At 43.2% G+C, this 19,209-nt stretch overlaps 1 protein-coding gene across 1 annotated transcript; it reads left to right on the forward strand.

The window, feature by feature from the left end:
• Positions 1-544: 544 nt before the first annotated feature.
• On the forward strand, positions 545-17,983 carry CAMK1G (calcium/calmodulin dependent protein kinase IG). Its single transcript, XM_044673821.1, has 10 exons — positions 545-666; positions 3,519-3,593; positions 5,607-5,745; positions 6,649-6,772; positions 8,538-8,613; positions 9,635-9,747; positions 10,747-10,825; positions 15,406-15,493; positions 17,002-17,444; positions 17,893-17,983. Exons 2-10 carry the CDS (start codon positions 3,586-3,588, stop codon positions 17,981-17,983), a joined length of 1,161 nt encoding a protein of 386 aa, XP_044529756.1. The 5' UTR covers positions 545-666; positions 3,519-3,585.
• The last annotated feature ends 1,226 nt before the right edge of the window (positions 17,984-19,209 follow it).

Consider the following 19,209-nt stretch of genomic DNA (forward strand, 5'->3'; position numbering starts at 1 on the left):
GCCACCTCGCTGCCCCAAGGAGTTTACATTCTAACCAGAGAAACAATGTGTACATAGGATAATAGCATCCTCTGCATAACACAGTGCCTTAACAACATAATGAGCACTTAATAATAATAACATAAAATATATATTGATTAATTTATTGTTTGATTGGAAGACTATGTACTTTTGGGGACCAATTAATTTGTAATTCACTGGCATATTCTGGAGAACTCAGGGTCCTCTCCAACTCATGCCTTAGGTATCTAAGAAGGAAATGCTTTATATAATGAAGAAATCACCCACCTCCATCCCGACAAGCCTTTTTTCTCCCTTAGATTCATTGTGTGAAGAAAAGAACAGAAGGGCTATAATAAATATGGCATAATTCAAGTTCAATTCTTGGGCTAATTATAGGTGGCTTAGAGTGTTAATAGAAGCTAATTATCAGCCAAGTGTTTTCCTGTCTTTGTATTTTGCCCCCAGCAATGTTCTCCACTGGTGAGCTAAGTTTTTCTTCTTGGATTTTGGTTTTTGTTTTTGTTTTTCTGTCAGAGGAGCTTTTTCAGAAGTTTTCCTGGTGAAGCAAAGGGTGTCTGGGAAGCTCTTTGCCCTGAAATGCATCAAAAAGTCTCCTGCCTTCCGGGACAGCAGCCTGGAGAATGAAATCGCAGTATTGAAAAAGTGAGTCTGTTACATGTCATTGGGAAAAGAAAATATTTTTTAAAAGAAAAGAAAAAGTGAGTCTGTCAGATGATTGGTTGGGTATGTCCAATTAATCCCAAGCATTTCCGCTGAGACACTAGAAAGCAGAAAGAATAGGGATGGGGTTGCAATCCAAGCTGTCATGATCTCTTTGACACTGCTCCAGTTGTAGACCATAGAATCATGGAATCTATTGGGTGGATCAGAAAGGATTCCAGGTCAACTAGTCCAATCTATATCCGAAACATGGATTCATCTTCCTTAAGTATACAGTTTCTGTTTGAACATGTCCAGGAATAGAGCTGGCCCACTAACTAATAATAGTTAATAACCTGTTGCATTTGAGGATAGCTTTAATTGTTTTTTAAACTCTTACCTTCCATCTTAGAATCAATACAGTGCATTGGTTCCAAGGCAGAAGAGTGGTAAGGGCTAGGCAATGGGGAGCCAGTGATTTTCCCAGATCACACAGGTAGGAAGTATCTGAGGCCAGATTTGAAACCAAGACCTCCTGCCTCAAGGTCTGACTCTCAATCCACTGAGCCACCTAACTTCCTCCAATAGCTCTATTTTTAGGAAGATCTTCCTTGTATTAGCTTGAACTCTGCTACCTTGAAACTGTCACCTACAAGTAAAAAACACTTTTTTCTCTTTCTCGTGGATATTTGGACCACAAAAAAAAAAAAAGAAAGAAAGAAAGAAAGAAAGAAAGAAAGAAAGAAAGAAAGAAAGAATAGAGGGGGAAGCCGGATTAGCCATCATTGACCATGGCAGGGCTCACCACTCATGTTTACCAAGGGGTAGTAGTGATGGATGTCATACACTACAAATGTCAAGAATTGGAAGTGTTGTTGTGATTGGTCTGTATTTTTAGGAATCCTTGATGTGGACCAGACTGAACTATCAATGAGGGAGATCTAGACCTTGAGTTCCCCCTTAGACTCAGACAGAGCTCTTGGCTCTTGAAGCCAGACAGAGGGATTCACATACTTCTGACATTGGGATTTTATGCCCCTGTACTCAACACAGTTATTCTAAGTCGTTAATAATTATTATGTATAATATATTAATAATATTATATAAGTATACTTGCATATTTATAATTATGAAATGATAAATATTATATAAGAATAATTAAGAGTAATAGAATTATTCTATTCATTTGCTTTGAGGAAATTTTCAGATCTAGAGCATCTAGATCCTCACCTAGCTTATAAGTAGGACTAGGTAGAATTATGGGAGGCAATATGGAATAGTGGAAAAGAGAGGTGGTTTGGGAGTCAAGTAACCTGGGTTCTAATCTTAACTCTGATTTTTATAAATTGTGCAGTCCTGGACAAATCACTGCACTGTCTATGTCTAAGTTTACTCCCTTGTAATATGAGGGGGTTGAACAAAGAGGATTCAAAGGGCTATGAATTTATATGGCTATAAATTTATAATTACAGCTATAATATTTAATCCCATGAAATGGCCTTGTTCTCCATGATCTCTAAGGGAGAATATAGCATAGTCCCCCCTCCCCATCATTCACCTAATCTATGCCCCACACCATTCCCAGATGGGAAGTTCTTATCTAGCATAAATCCTTTTTTATACCCTTACCTTCTATTCTTAGAATCAATACTAAATATTGGTTCCAAGGAAGAAGAGTGGTCCAAGCTAGGCAATTGGAATTAAGTGACTTACCCAAGGTAACAGAGCTAGAAAGTATCAGAGCTCAGATTTAAACCCAGGACCTCTCATCTCTAGGCCTGGCTCTCTATCCACTGAGCTGCCTAGTTTTCCCCAGGTCCTTCTTGCTGTAGCTTGAGCAAATTCCTTCTTGCCCTGCTTCTCATGGGAAACAGAGGATATCTGGCTCCAGTGCTCTACAAAAATCACTCAGAAATGATTCATCCCTCAGCTTTTCCTAACATTAGATCATAGGATATAGAACTTTAAGGCATTTTCAAGAAAATCTAGTCCAATCCTCTCATTTTGCAAATGAGGAAACTGAGGTCCATAAAGGTTAAAAGCTTAATACAGTGATGGGCATGTAGTAGACAATATATAAAGGTTTATTCCCTTCCCTTTTCTCTCCCTGCCTTCAAGGTCATATAGAGAATAATTGGCCGCACCAAAATATAAATCTCAGTCTTTTTTACTACAAATCCAATTTTTCTTCCATTTGTTTTTAGGGCAAAAGAAACTTCTATGACCTTAGTGTAATAGAATCTTCCTGAATGGGAGAAGTGAGGGAAATCATATCACCCATATTTTGGGTAGGCACCTGTTATGAAAACTATATAAAGATCTTGTTCTCAAAGTCATAACTAAAGCGGGATTATGGGGACTTTATCCCTGAAGGTTGACATCTTGGGAGGCTTGCATCCTTCCTGGGGTAGTTCTCCAGACCACACATTTTATGATCTCTGCCAGCCTGTGCCATGTGCCACCCCCAAAGGTACCACTCATCTCCCCACTATTGCCATGACCCCAATTTGTTGCCTCCCTCTCTACCTCTCATTGGGCATTCAGGGGTTCAAGAGTCATCAGTTCACCCTGGCTAAAGTCAGACTTTCTGGGAGACAGACCCTTCCTGGGACCCTCCCCTTCAGCCTGAATAACTTACCTGACTAGAGTGGACTGTCTTCTGTCCTTCATCTCTGCCAGCTCCCCAGCTTCTACCTCTCAACTAAATGTGTCCTAGGTACTTTTCTCAACAATCCAAATACTATCACAATCCTTCTATAATTCCCTAGAGAACCTAAAAGGCTGGTTGAATGATGCCTATTTTTTATGGATCATATAAATCATTCTCCATCTGGACTGGCCTCTTCTCTTCTCAGAATCAAGCATGAGAACATCGTGACCCTAGAAGACATCTATGAGAGCTCTACACACTACTACCTGGTCATGCAACTGTAAGTGAGTGGGGCCCTAGATCCCCTGCAGAGCCCTTGGGTGGGATCCAGGGTGGTTCTGGCACTGGAAGGCATCATGGGATGGAGGAGGGGGTGGAAGGAGACAGAGAATTCTGTAGTTAGAACAAGAGATTCAAGGAAACTGAGCGCTCTCTAAAGTGATTCACTGAGCCCATCTGTGACTGTTTCTCTCAATCTATAAAGTGAAAATAACACCCCAATAGAAAGGTCTTCATGTCGTTGGACCATCTAAATACCGTTTGAGTGGTGCCTGTGAGGGTTTGGACTGTGCCCAGCCCTCGGTCTGATCAGAAGACAGAGATATCCTTCTATTTATAAAACTCTTTTCCCTTATCCTCTTCCTATCCCGATTCAACCATCCCAGCATGGCAGAATGTAATGTGTGGTTTTGACTGATGACACAGATCCTTCTACAATTCCTGATGCCTGGCAACTTTAATGAGCCAGCTCAGACCCAAGTAGCCTATTAAATCCTGGACTCACTAGGGGCTCAGCAAAGAGGGAGGGATCCGGCACCAGAGGCAGCCGAAAGAACTGGCAAAAGGCTAGGAGCAGCCCTAATAAGCAAACCCAGATGAGCCTAGCTCTGCTTTAATGAGACCCATTCACCAGGATTAACTCACAGTCCAGCAGGTCAGGTAAGTGGAGGAGGGAGGCAAAGAAGCCTGCCTGAGCTTCCTCTGGAAGTAGGGTCCCATCTCCCTGGGCTCTGGCCAGCAGGATACAAGCTGCACAGGGTCAGAAAGGGAGGATTTATTTGCAGAGTTCTCTTTCCTTTTATGCCTCCACCTGCCATGTGTGACCCGCAGAGTATGGTGAGAGGCAAAGAAAACGATTGGAGAATTGAGGAATTAGTCCTCTATTACACCCTGCCTAGAGCTCTAAAGAGCTTTCATATGGCTGACTTCATTCATTCTTTACAACAGCCATGTGAGACAGGCAGGCAGGCAGGCATGATGATATTACCCTACTTTACTTTAGAGCCAGCTGTTATTGGAGATAGAGAAAGATATAAACATGTTTATCTAAGGAGACAGATACAGATATATTTATCTGTGGAAATAGCCAGATAGATAGATAGATAGATAGATAGATAGATAGATAGATAGATAGACGGATAGATAGACAGACAGACAGACAGATAGATAGATAGATAGATAGATAGATAGATAGATAGATAGATAGATAGATAGATATTTCTGACACAAGATTTAACACTGGGAACCCTACCTCTCTTTGTAAAGGAGTTGGAGGCTGGGGGCAAGAGGAAAAGGGAAAAGAGGGTTCTTTCCTCCACTTAAAAGTCTTCTCCCCCTCCTCCTCCCCTTACAAAAAAATCTCTACAGTAAATCTTAATAGCCTTCCAGAAGGAGGGCTAGCCCAGGCAAAATTCTGTAAGTTTCTCTTCCTTGGTGTAAAGGAGAAGACACTAATTCCATAGTCTGGAAACTGGGTTTGATTCCCAGCTCTAATAGTTATAGTAACAAAGGATTTAGAGGGGGAAAGGATCTTAGAGTCTGAGTCTGAACCTCCCAATATACAGATGAGGAAGCTGAGTCTCAGAAAGGTCCAGTGACTTGGCCAAAGTCTCGTAGCATTAAGTAGCATGGAGAGAAGAAGAAGGGAGGGGAGGAGAAGGGAGGGGAGGAGAAGGGAGGGGAGGAGAGAAGAAAAAGGGAGGGGAGAGGAGAAAGAGGAAGGGAGATTTAAACCAAAGGGATAGTACAACTTGATGTATCAATGAGGTATTTCTGGCATCCCTCACATCACACCAGCTAAGTACCTGTTTACTCCACTGGGCCCTCTGAGACCCAAAGTCCTTGTTATACTGTTTCTCTACTCCTTGTATTTCAAACCCCTTCACCACAAGACTATCTGCCCCTGGAATTATGAAGGAGAAAAAGCTCATGTACCATTAAACATCTGGTCAATTCCTCTGCATTCTTCCTCTCTACTTCTGCATCCCATCCCATCTATCCATCTTCCCTACAGAGTTTCTGGGGGAGAGCTGTTCGACCGGATTCTGGAGCGAGGAGTTTACACTGAGAAGGATGCCAGCCTGGTGATTCAGCAGGTCCTATCAGCAGTGAAATACCTCCATGAGAATGGCATTGTGCACAGGGACTTAAAGGTACCACATCGGGCAGCTCCTCAGAAAAAGGGAGTTATTGCCAAGTGTAGTGGCACCCATCTAATCCCTCTTCCCAGGGAGGCTGGGACTGGTGGACCCCTTCAGTTCAGGAGTTCTGATCTGCAGTAAGCTAAATCTATTGGCTGTCCACACAACTAAGGTCTTAAGCTGGATATGAACTCAGATCTTCCTGACACCAAGCCTAGTGTTGTATATACTGCTCCACCTACCAGCCTCTAGAACCAACATTCAAATGAGGAAAACAATATACAAACAACTATGTATATATAGAAGGTATATGTAGAGTAGATGAAAGGTCATCTCAGAGGGAAGCCTCTAGCAATGAAAAGGAAGGAGCCTGGAAAGATCCCTTGTAGAAGGTAGGATTTGAGCTAAGTCTTGAAGGAAGCCAGGAAAGTCAGTAAGAGGAGGTAAAAAGGGGAAAGCATTCTAGGCATGTGAAACAGGACAGCCATTACATGTCACGCTCAAGGGACAGTTAGTTGGCCAATGTTGGATAATAAAGAATGAGAAGGAGATTGGAGATCCTCCTGGGAATATTAGGCTTTCTTCATGTTTCAAGGGAATGGAGAATAACTCTTCAGCATCCTAAAGGAGAGGGTCTAAAGAACCTTTGTTAAAATACTCTTCATTCTTTTTCTAGAATTTCCTTCAAATCTTGACCTATTGAGGCACTCGGATAATTTTCATATTTCTGGGTCATTTGGGTGTAAAAGAGGTGAAGAAGACAAGCCCAAGTCTGGAAGCTCAGCTTACCAGCAGATCTCCTTTCCCATGAGAGGCTGAGCCTAGAGAAAGGAGGAAAGGCTTTTGCCTGAGTTCAATTTGGATCATAATCCATGTGCTGTTTCTCTCCTGCTTCTCCCCATTCCCTTCCCACAGCCTGAAAACCTGCTCTACCTCACCCCAGATGAGAACTCCAAAATCATGATCACAGACTTTGGTCTCTCCAAGATGGAGCAGAGTGGTGTGATGTCCACAGCCTGTGGGACTCCTGGCTATGTGGGTGAGTCAGCACCAATGGGGAGGGAGAGAGGAAAGGAAGTCAGTCAACTAGCTATACCCAACTATGAACACGTAAGAAATGTTCATGGTATTATATTGGACTACTTTGTATTATATTATATCGTATTGTATTGCCTCAGCAGAATCAAAAGCAGACCTATTGGGGTTAATACTCAGCTCCCAAAAGGGTTCAGATTAGTCATTTGGCTTAGAAGAACCAACCTCCCAGGAAGTCGGCCAGGCCAAGCTTCTATAGACCTTGCTGTGTTGTTCCAAAGTTCTGGATCTTTGGGTACCCTCTCCCAGAGTAGAATTAGCGTGACTCACAGTCTGCCGGGGGCCTGTCAGCCTATCCCTGTGATGATGCTCAAAGAGCCGAGTTGCTCTGAATTCTCTCTTGAGCCTTTGCACAAATTTCTAGGTTCATGCCTTCTTTCCTCTCCCCATGTGGAATTGCTTTCCTTCCCCATGGGGGTATAATGGAAAAAAGCCACAAGCTCTGAGGCCATAAAAGAGTTTTGAGCCTACATTTTCCTCTCCCCCCTTCCTCCGTAGAGGCGGGATCCCCCTGATTATCAGAATAGCAACAATAATCATAGTGACAGCTGGCATTTATATCAGCTTTAGGACTTGCAAAATATTCTTATGCATATGGCCTCATTTGATCCTCATAGCAACTCAGTGTACATTCCCCAAAAGAATAGGCAGAGAAAGACTCTTGACTTGAGGAAATTGCAGAGATACTCATAGGCTCTTAGAGTTGAAAGCTGGTCCCTTAGAGATGAGTTAGTCAAGGGCAGCTAGGTGACCCAGGTCTGAGTTGAAAGGACCTAAGTTCAAAAATGACTTCAGATTGCCTAGCCCTTATGACTCTTCTGCCTTAAAACTGAGTATTGGTTCTAATATAGAAGGTAAGAGGTTTTTATTAAAAGATCAATTAGTCCAGGGTTTGTCTGTATTTTGAAGAGATCAATTAGTCCAAAGACACTCATTTAACAAATGAGGAAACAGGTCCATCCAGAGATGAGAATCTGACTCATCCAAAGTAGTAAGTAATTATCAGGGTCAAAATTTGAACTCTAGTTCCACATCCAAAGGGAATATCTTAGAACATGGAGACTAGAACACCATCAAAGATGATCTTTCTTAGGGGCCTTTGTATAGTTTAGGGTAAAAGTTTTCTAAGGACAGCAAATGAGAAAGGTCTCCCTAATAAAAATTTACACCTTGTGTCACCATTCAGTTCTTACTGTTTTCCTTTAGCCCCAGAGTCACCTAGAAAGGCCCAGGGTAGGGTTTGGGGAAGAGGAAGAGTTGGTGGGAGTTATGACAATAGAAGGCTTGGGGATGGAGTATTGACACAGAGTCCTGGCCCAGGAGAGAGCAGATACCCAGTCACCAATTCTTGTAGAACACACGCTGGATATATATCCTCCCACAGTCACTATGGCAGAAGACGCAGCTCTCATCTTCAAGGAGCTCCTTGGCTGGTGAAAGAATCACATCCCCTGCTCAAGATAGTCTTATTGTCTGCTCACGTAAGAGGCAAGTCCCACAAGGGGATAAAATGCAGAAGAACACTTAGGAAGCCTAGTGATACGTGTAAATGAATACTGGGAAACAGAGCACATTTGGGTTTAGTGTTATACAATGTGAAAAAACAAATGCTCTATCAAGCCAGTTTAACTAGCCTCCTTGGGAGCTCTTTCCCTGAACTCAAGATTCTCCCAGTCCATTTCCCTAACGGAGTATTTGGTTTGCCATAGCTCCTGAGGTGTTAGCTCAGAAGCCATACAGCAAGGCTGTGGATTGCTGGTCCATCGGAGTCATCACCTACATTTTGTGAGTAGAAGGTGGTCTCCCACATAATCCCAAGAACCTGTACCCAGCTCCCGTTTGTCCCCCAAAAACTTCTCTTTCCGGTGCTCAACTAAGTTTAAAAGAAAATCATCCTCATCCCCTTAGTTTAAATGCCTTCCCCTTGTCCCCGAGAGCCCAAATGTAAAGGATCTGCTCAGCTGAATAGCAATGAGAGCAAGAACAGACTAGCTAAGCTCTATCTCTTTATTTACTTCATCTACCCTATTTATTCCAACTGAAGGTAGCCCAAAACAAAATCATGAGGAAAAAACATTGCCAGTGATTCGTGTCCTTTTCTTCTGTGAACCTTTCTCTTTCTATGGTTCCCAATAAATAAATATATAAATACATTCGGTTTTTTTTTCAGGTGTTGAGGATCATCATGTTCTCCTCTCTTCCTTCTTTAAAATATGATTTCAGACCAGCCTTTCATACCCTAGCATGAGGTTGTACATGATGTCCCTCTCCCTTGGCTAGTTCGATTATATAAAAATATTTAGAACTGGAGAATATTTAGATATAAATAAAATATTTTAGATATAAATATTTAGAACATCAGAGGATATCTAGCCCAGTGTCCTCACCTTACAGATGAAGAAACTGAGACCCATAGAGGTTATGTGACTTGCCCAAGGTCACACAGTTAGTATACAGTTGTACTTAAATCATGATCTCTTATTATAGTAGGAAAGATTTCCTCCAGTTAAAGGAATTTCAGCCAGCAGGTAGAAGAAACACTGGGCAGGGATGATGGGAGAGGTAGAGCCTTTCTTGGACTGATCATGCCAGCCAGTCAATGGATGAAACTATCTCTGATTCCAGCTAGTAAGCTTCTATGGAACTTGTATCATTCTTAGATTAGAAGCAGATGTCTCTTCTTGCTGCCCAACCCCATGGTCCTCCACCCTCCATCTGAGCAGTGCAAGGAAAGAGGGAAGAGAAGACTGGCCACAAGGAGATGACCAAAAAATAAACCGCCTTTTTCTTCTGGTGTGTGTTGCAGGCTGTGCGGGTACCCCCCCTTCTACGAGGAAACGGAATCCAAGTTGTTTGAGAAGATCAAGGAAGGCTATTATGAATTTGAGTCTCCCTTCTGGGATGACATTTCTGAGTCAGGTAAGGTACCTCTTGGGTACATCAGTCAGAGGGATAGAACTGCCAGTTCTTCTTTCTCTTTGTACCTCTGGGGTCCATCTAGCCACAGGGGATGGGGGACTAGACTAGGAAATGGGAAGAAGGAGCAAAAGTAAACAAGTGAAGCAACATATTGGGATAATGGTTCCCACACCCCCCACCCCAAAGATCCCTGGGCATTATGCAAAGCTTAACTCCTTTAAAAACAGGGTAAATTTTTACCTTGGTTTAATCTTCAGTTTAACCTGCTCTAGCTCCCTGTTATTAGCCTATACCTAAAAAATGGGGAGTAGAGAAGGGACAGCAAGAGAGATGAGATGAGATGTTGTCAAGAGGGCAAAACTGAGCAGAAGACAGTGTCCTGGGAATGCCTGGCATAGTAAAAACCTTGGATGCCAAGAGAGAAGGATGTTACCATGCCAGGAGAAGCCCTGGCTATGGTAAAGGCATTACAATATAGTAGAAATAGCCCTGCCATGGAGAGAAGGAGCCCCAACTTCTAGTCTGGACCCTTCTACTTACCCATGTTTGATCTTATGAATAATTCCCTTTATCTCTCTAGATCTTAGTTTCCATATCTGTAAAATGAGAAGGTTTGGTTGACCAACATCTTCGGTTCCTGCCAGGTTTGACATTCTCTGATTCAGTAGTCATTTAAGAAATATTTGTTGAATCAAGAAGTAAAGGACCAAACCTGAAAGTATCCAGTGTTCATGTGGGCGTCCATGTGCACACGTGTACTTATGCCTATGTTTGGACACGTGTGTGTGTGTGTGTGGGAGAGGTTCCTTTTAACCTCTCCTCTTTGAGTAGTTGATGGTAGGTTGGGTTGGGGGATTATTTTCCCTCTAGATATTCGAAATTGCCACTTTAGAAAATTACCCAGCTATGCATTTGCTCCCACTCACCAGCCTGAGAATTCATTTCCATCAGTCATGAAGCCTGCTTATTAGTTGTTGCATCTTTGATTTCTCCCCACAGCCAAAGATTTCATTTGCCACTTGTTGGAGAAGGACCCCAGTGAGAGGTACACCTGTGAGAAGGCTCTGAGTCACCCCTGGTGAGTGGGGTTCAGTGTGGGCCTTCCCTCTGAGTCACGGGCAAGGGGCAGAAGCCCCATTTCAGAATGTCAGCTTTCAGAATTCTTGCCCAGCTATTATAAAGTGCTCACCATGTCCTACGATCATAGATGGAGAATTTCCGAGTTGGAAGAGACCTCAGAAATCATGTGGTCTAACTCATACCTGAATAGGAATCCCTTCTACAGCCTAGATAACACTTACCTGGCATCTTCGGGAAGAGTTCTAGTCTTGGGAAACCATTATGAAGTGAAATAGGTGCTAGCTCTAGAGTCAAAGTTCAAATCTTTCTTCTGGTGTGGCTAGCTCACTCTCCCTGGGCCTCCCTGTCATCTGTAAAGAGGGGTTTGGGCTAAATGGTCTCAGATCCCTTCTGCTTCTAAATCTACAACCCTAAACTGACTTTTTCCTGAAGCATTTGAGCAACTCTAGTTTTTAGCAAGTTTTTCTTTATCTGAATCTAAAATCTGCCTCTTTGCAACTTCTAACCATTGTTCCTATTTAGACCTTCTTGGGGTCCAGACAAACCCTTTTTTCCACATGCCAGTCTTTCAGATACTTGACCACTGCAATTACATCTCCTAATTTCAAATCTTGAATTATTTATTTTTTAAACCCTTACCTTCCATCTTAAATTTAATACTGTGTATTGGTTCCAAGACAGAAGAGTGGTAAAGTCTAGGTAATTGGGGTTAAGTGATTTGCCCAGGGCAACACAGCTAGGAAGTGTCTAAGATCAGATTTGAACCTAGGACCTCCTGACTCCAGGCCTGGGTCTCTATCCATTGAACCACATAGCTGCCCCTTTCCGATAATTTTAACTTCCAATAGCATGAGCATCCATCCTTTCACCATCTTGACCTGACACATAGTAGTAGGGCCTTGATATATGTTTCTTGATTTGACTCGTACACTTTTCTGGATGCTCTGTGAGTCTGTCAATGTCCCCCTCACTAAAATATGGTGCCCAAATCCAAACAAAGTACTCCAGAAGGGATGAAACCAGCACTGAATGGGACGGGACTTTCAGAATATTTTCTTTCTGTTCACTGCTCCTCTCATTCAATCACCATCTCTCTGGAGCTAGGTCTTCTGCAGCACCAGCATCCTTCTACAGGACAGCGAGGGATGTGGAAAGCTGGCAAGGGCACCTCAATTTAATTCAGTGGATTAGAAAAAGACAGACCCCTCCACGTTGGCTGTCTCCACTGAACAAATAAAGGATACATTGCCAAGTGCATGCATCAGAAGGCAGTGTTATTGAACTCCCATTGGGAGTCTTGTGTTTGGTGCAGTGGGGGAGGCAGGGAAGGTGAGGAAGAAAGAGGAAAAACAAGAAATGAGAATCTTTACTCTCTGCCCACTGGGAGTTTTTACTCTAATCGAGAATCAAAAGGAGAGGGAAGTGGTCTGGATATGAATGTATGAAATTACCTAAGAATAATTGGTGGATTGAGAGTCAGGTCTTGAGACGGGAGATTCTGGGTTCAAATCTGGCTTCTAACTCTCCCTAGCTGTGTGACCCTGGGCAAGTCACTTAACCCCTATTGCTTGGCTCTTACTGATCTGTCTTAAAACCAATACACAGTATTGATTATGAAACAAAAGGTAAGGGTTTAAGAAAAAAGACTTTTTACAGGGCACAGCTAGGTATCTCAGTGGATTGAGAGTCAAGCCTAGAGACAAGAGGATCTGGGTTCAAATCTGGCCTCAGACACTTCCTAACTGTGTGACCCTGAGCAAGTCACTTAACCTCAATTGCCTAGCCCTTACTACTCCTCTGCCTTGGAACCAATACTCAGTATATAAGGGTTTAAAATAAAAAGGAGACTTACAAAATCATATTTATAAAGGCAGGTGGATACAAACTGGGTCCTTAGACATTTCTTTGTCTGTTCCTCTCTTACTAAAGGACCTACGATATTCCCTATAATATTGCCTGCTGCATCAACCAAATCCTTCTCCCTGGATTTCAAGAAAATCTATAATAACCCCTTCCTCAACCAGCATTATTTACTACTGCTAACCCACTCATAGACATCTGGGCAGCACAAAGCTAACTATAGTACTGTGACTGGACTTTGAGCCAGGAAGGCCTGAGTTCAAATTCGACCTTAGACACTTGCAAACTGCCTGACCCTGGAGAAGTCAGTTAACTCTTAGTTTTCTTCCTCTGTAAAATAAAAGGGCTGACCAGTAATGAGAGTTTTGCTTGCCCATCTTGTTAAATCCCCACCCTTCCCCCATCCCAGAAGGAGAAAGCAAATGCTTGTTGATTTTCTTTTAATAAATTTTCAGAGACAGAAACAGAGAAAGGAGAGACAGACAGACAGATAGACAGACAGAGACAGGAGAGAGACAGAGGCAAAGAGAGACAGAGACAGTGAGAAGGTGAAAGACAGAGAGACAGAGAGAGGAGAGAGATAGAGACACTCGGAGACAGAGAGAAAGTCAGAGACAAAGAAGGAGAGAGAGACAGAGAGAGGAGAGAAAGATGGAGAGAGGAGAGAGACAGAGACACATAGACACAGAGAGACAGAGACAAAAGGAAAGAGATATATAGAGAGAAGGAGAGAGAGACAGAGAGAGACCTAACTGATAGATATAGACAGATTATTGTTGTTTAATCATGCCCAACTCCTCATGATGCCATGGACTATACTATCTCTCTTGGCAAAGACACTACAGTGGTTTGCCTTTTCCTTCTCCAGCAGATTAAGGCAAACAGAGGTTAAGTGGCTTGCCTAGAGTCACACATCCTCTTACAGATCTGAGGCTGGATTTGAACTCTGGTCTTCCTGACTTGAGACTCATTCCTCTATCCACTGGGCCATGTAGCTTCCACAGATGATAGATGACAGAAACGAGCAAACAGACAGACCAAGACGGGCAGGCAGACAGAGAGATAAATCTACCTGATAGATATAAATAGATAATTGTCATGTAGAGAGAGACCTAACTGATAGAGACAGATGATGAGCAAACAGAAAGAGAGAGCTGATATAGATAGATGAGAGGCAAACAGAGAAAGAGAGGGAGAGAGACCAGAGGAGAAGAAGAAACAGAGATAAAGGCAGAGAAAGAGAGAAGAGGCGGACTTTAGAAAGATCTAGCTGATATAGACAGATGAGAGGCAAACACAGAAAAGGGGGGCCTGTGCTTGATAATGTCTAAGGCCTCTTTTATCCCTAAATCTGTGACCCCACAGAAACCTCTGCTTTGACCAAGCTGGTCCACACATTTTGCTTCCCTAAACACGCCATGTTCATTCCTGCTGCTGTGGCTTTACTTATTCCATGACTCCTTGCCTTAAATGGAACCCTCTCCCGTCAGCTCTGCCTATCCAAATCCCTCAGGTTCCAGCTAAGTCCCACTTCAGGATGTTAGAGCAAGAAGACATCTTAAAGAACATCTAATCCTGCTCTTTCATTTTGCTGGCAAAGAAACTAAGGTGCACAAAGGAGAAATGATTTACCCTGAGTTACATAGCTAACACGTATTTGAGCTGGATCTGCAACTCCAGCTAACACTAATCTTCCACCTCTCTGACCTTTTATAACACTTTTTGCTAAATTTTCTCTAATTGTTTTATGTGTGTGTCATTTATTACACTATAAACTCTTTGAAGGAAGGGATCTCATTTCATCTTTCACAATCCCCCTGCACATCATGTGCAGGACTGGCCAGCTAGTAAGCATTCCCCAAAAAAACTTGTTGGTTGACTGGTAAAGTCAAAGGTGACATATATAATAGATGAAAGATTAAGGAGCAGCAAAGTGGTTCTGTGGATAGAGAGGCAGGCCCAGAGACAAGAGATCCTGGGTTCAAATCCAGTCTCAAATATTTCCTAACTGTGTGACCCTGGACAAGTCACTTAACCCCCATTGCCTAGCCCTTACTGCTCTTCTGTCTTGGAACATATACTTGGTACTGATTCTAAAACAGAAGGTATGGGTTTTTAACAAAAAGAGAGAGGTCAGTGAGGAAAACATGAGAGCTTTGAGCAAGGGAGCACAGGGAGTTAGAAGCAACCTAAGTTTTCCTTAAGACCCATTCTTGACTTCCTCAGATCACCTGGAACTGAAGATTACAGTTCCTCCAGCATAGGAGACCTCTGGGCTGAATTTATCTATGCAAGGGAGCCATGCTCTCCACTCTATTTATTAGCTATCACATCAGCCAGGAATAGGGGCCAGGCTTTCTCTCAGTCACACAACACTGCCTTCTACTCTAGTGCTGGCAGAATTGTCCTTCTCTCCCAATTCCATTCAAGTAAGAGAAATACCTAAGGCAGCTAGGTTGCAAAGTAGACAAGAGTGCTGAGCCTAGAGTCAGGAAGATCTGAGTTCAAATATGACCTCAGATACTTACTAGGTGTGTGAACCTGACAAGTCACTTAACCCAGTTTTCCTCAATTTCTCATCTTTAAAATGAGCTGGAGAAGGAAATGGCAAACCACTAGAAAACTTCCAAGAGTCACAAAGAATCAGACACAGCTGAAACAAATGAACAACAAAAAAGAAATACCTACCAACTCATCTCCATTTCTCCTTTCCTATAGGATTGATGGAAACACCGCCCTTCACCGGGACATCTACCCATCTGTTAGTCTCCAGATCCAAAAAAATTTCGCCAAGAGCAAATGGAGGGTAAGCTGTCCCCTTTGGGTGATGGGCAGGGAGCTTCCTTCCTCAAACAGATAAAAAAAGGGTCACTTTCAAACTCAGAGAAGACTCTGAAGAGGATCCTTCCTGCCTTGGGGCTTTAGAGAATCATAAAATCCCATTTTGGATGAATCATAGTTATCTTCTTCAAACCCTCCCAGAAGCACAAATTCCTTCTATAACACTCCCAACAAATGGTCATCCATCTTCCATTTTAATGCTTCCATTCTTAGGTACAATTTGTCCTCCTAATCAGTCCATTCCATTGTTGGATAGTCCTCATTATGAGGAAGATTTTCCTAATATTGAGCCAAACCTGCCTTTTTATCACTTTTGTTTGTTACTCCTCATTCTGCCCATTAGAGCCAAGCACTCTGGCATAGGGCAGTCTTTCTTTCCTATATTGAAGCCATCATGTCCACCAACCATTGATTCAACAAGCATCTATTAAACACATACTATTTACTTAAATCACTAGGCTAAATCCTGAGGCTACAAAGATAAAAATGGAAGATTCTCTTCCTTTAAGGAATTTACACTCTATTGTGCCAATTAAGTTTTTCTCAGTTCCTTCGGTGAATCCGTGAAGTCTTTACTGTTCAGGGAGACACATGGCCTCTTCCATTCTTCTTATTCTTGACTCTTCTCCATGCAAAATATAATCCAGCTATAAACTGGCCTTGATGTTCCCCACCCATCACCCCATCTCCTGATTCTGTGTTTCTGTATTAACTATCCTTCATGCCTAGAATGTTCTGCCTCCTCACCTCCATCTCTTAGCTTCCCTGGCTTCCTTCAAGGCTCAACTGCATTCCAACCTTCTATAAGAGACTCTTCTCTATCCCTGACCTGCTAATTGCCTTCCTTCTGAGATTACCTTTCATCTACTCAGTACATGGGCAGCAAGATGACCCAGTGGATAGAATGCCAGGTCTGGAGTCAGGAGGACCTGGGTTCAAATCTGGCTTAAAACACTGTCTAGGTGTGTGGCCCTGGGCAAGTCATTTAACCTCATTTGCCTTAGTTTCCTTATCTGAAAATGGGCTGGAGAAAGAAATGGCAAACTTTTCTAGTATCCTTGCCAAGAAAATCCCAAATAAGATCATAAGAAATGGGAAATGACTGAATAATAACAACTCAGTGCACCCCTTTTATGTACAGATACTGACATGCTTTCTTGTTCATTTGAATGCCAGCTCTATGGTGGCAGTGACCATGTTTTTGCCCTCCTTTGCATCCCCAGCACTTAGCACATAAAGTAAGTTTGGCATAAAGGAAGTGATGATAAATACTTGTCTGAACCAAAAGTTAGTTGTTCTCCAGGAAGGAGATAGAGTCCCCAATTTCTCTCGCTAGCCCTGTATTTGTGAGTCCTCTTCTAAGACAGGAATTGGTATATACCAAGGACTGGGATGGCAAAAGCAAGGGGGGAAACCCAAGCCCCCAGAGGCCCCCCAAGTTGCACAGGAAATGGGTGTCCTGTCTTCCCTCAGCAAGCCTTCAATGCTGCTGCTGTGGTACATCATATGAGAAAACTACACATGAACCAGCACGCCTCGGAGACCCGCCGAGAGTCAGAAGGAGTTCGAGCCACCACCGAGCAGACATCTGAGCCCTCCAAGCCCGGTGCCCCCGTGCTCAGCAGCCCCAAGGCCCCTCCTCTAGGCGAGAAGCTGGCAGCTCCCCTATCCACCTGGGTACCCTGCCAGCATGGCCCCTGTCACCCCGCCCTGAACAGCACCATCTCTGAGAGCAAGTCCGTCAATTGCCTCATCAATGGCTCCCTGCAGATCAGCAGTAGCCTTGTTCCCATGCACCATGGGGCCCTGGGCAGAGGGCCCTGCGGCTGCTGCTCCAGCTGTCTGAACAGCGGGGAGAAAGGAAAGGCATCCTTTGGCTCCGAACCATCCCTCTTCAAAAAGGCCAACAAAAAACAGTAAGTAGAAAGAGTCTGAAGCAGGGATCCTTAGTCTGGAGTTGACAGACACACAAGAGATCCGGGGTTAGATTTTAGGAAATCCATGAACTTGGGTGGGGAAAACAAATACATCTTCACTTCAAGGTGATTGGCTTCCTTTGTACTCTTATGGATTTTATTTAATGCATTTTAAACTCTAGAAGGGGTCCATGGGCACTACCAGTGTGTCAAAGGGTCCGTGACCCCCAATAAAGGTTAAGGACCCCTGGGACAGAGGGAGGAAAGGGAACCCTGAATGTGCTTGCTATGGATGGTTGTTTGTTTCCCTTCAGCCTCAGGGAAGGGATAGTAAAGATAGAAGAAATGGAGGAGGCAGCAGGAATAGATCCTATCTCTAGGCAGCTGACTCTCCCTCAGGATACACCCCTCTTCCTAAAAGCTCTTCCTGGGTTATTTTCCTTGTCAGGAACTTCAAGTCAGAGGTTATGGTCCCTGTTAAAACCAGTAGCCACTCTCACTGCCGTTCTGGGCAGACTGGAGTCTGTCTGATCATGTGATCCACGGAGCCCTTGTCTCGTGTTTTCTCAACATTTTTTTTTCCGGTAAGTTTGCCCAAGGCTGGAGATTCTCTCCCAGGTGGCCATTTCAAACGAAGAGAAATAGGATTAGGTCAGAAGTGAAGATGTACCAAGGATTACACAAATAAGGAGGCACTTTCCCTGCGTGCCCTGAAATGCATGATGCTTAAAAATGTGTAAAATATGCAACTATTATCCCAAGCACACCATGCTGTTAGGATGAGGGGGTGGGGGATTGTTTTATTCTGAATTCAAGTACAAAATGACATAGTTCTGACTGGGCCAGAGATGAATTCTTTAATGATTGAAATAAGTCAGGGAAAGGTGAAAGGGATAGAGAAAATATTCCCTATAGTATGTCCAAGGAGACTAATAAGGCAATGGGAAATGTTGGGGAGAGAGCCAGATGTTGGACCTGACCCTGGGTATTCAAATTAATCATAGCCCTTAGGACTCTACTCATCCCACCCTTGTCTAAGAGGCATCCTAATAGCATCTGAGAATGACTTCTTAGAAGCAGTGCATCCTTGGCCTCAGAAGACTTGGGTTCAACTCTTGTCCTGAGTTCATATCCAGCCTGAGACATTTACTAGCTGTGTGACCCTGAGCAAGTCACTTAACCCTGTTTGCTTCACTCTCCTAATCTGTAAAATGAACTGGAGAAAGAAATGGCAAACCACTCCAGAACCTTTGCCAAGAAAACCCCAAAATGAGGTCATAAAGAGTCAGATATGATCGAAACAGCTGAACAACAATAAAGAGCATCTACTTCAGAAGGCCATTGTGAGGACCAAATGCAGGAACATATTTAAAGTGCTTTGCTGCCGGAGGCCATCAAACCCACCCTGTCTGACATGGTCACAGAGGGGGGACCTTGAGGAAGTGCATGGCAGCCTCAGGGAGGATGGAAACCTATTACCAACACTCCTTATTATTGGAATCATTGTGATCAATATCCCCACTCAGCCCCAGGGAAATACAGAAGAAGAGTAAAGAGCCTTTACAGACCCCCTACAGACTCCTAGGAAAATCCCATCTTTATATGTATTAATACAGAAATTCCCCTAAAATCACCTCATAACAAACCAGCAAATGGTGAGTTAATGTTTAAGATTTTAAACTCCAACAAACTGCACCTGGATTTTCCATTCCCATACACTGTGTTTCTGTGTTTCTCATAATAAGAAACCAGAAACAATAAGTCC

This window comes from Gracilinanus agilis, chromosome 4, assembly GCF_016433145.1.
Source record: "Gracilinanus agilis isolate LMUSP501 chromosome 4, AgileGrace, whole genome shotgun sequence".
Taxonomy (NCBI): Eukaryota; Metazoa; Chordata; class Mammalia; order Didelphimorphia; family Didelphidae; genus Gracilinanus; species Gracilinanus agilis.

Excerpts from the sequence above, each read along its gene's own strand:
- CAMK1G (XM_044673821.1), top strand. Across the intron at positions 5,746-6,648 it reads TTGTGCACAGGGACTTAAAG|CCTGAAAACCTGCTCTACCT; the intron begins GTACCACATCGG and ends CCCTTCCCACAG. Across the intron at positions 9,748-10,746 it reads GGATGACATTTCTGAGTCAG|CCAAAGATTTCATTTGCCAC; the intron begins GTAAGGTACCTC and ends TTCTCCCCACAG.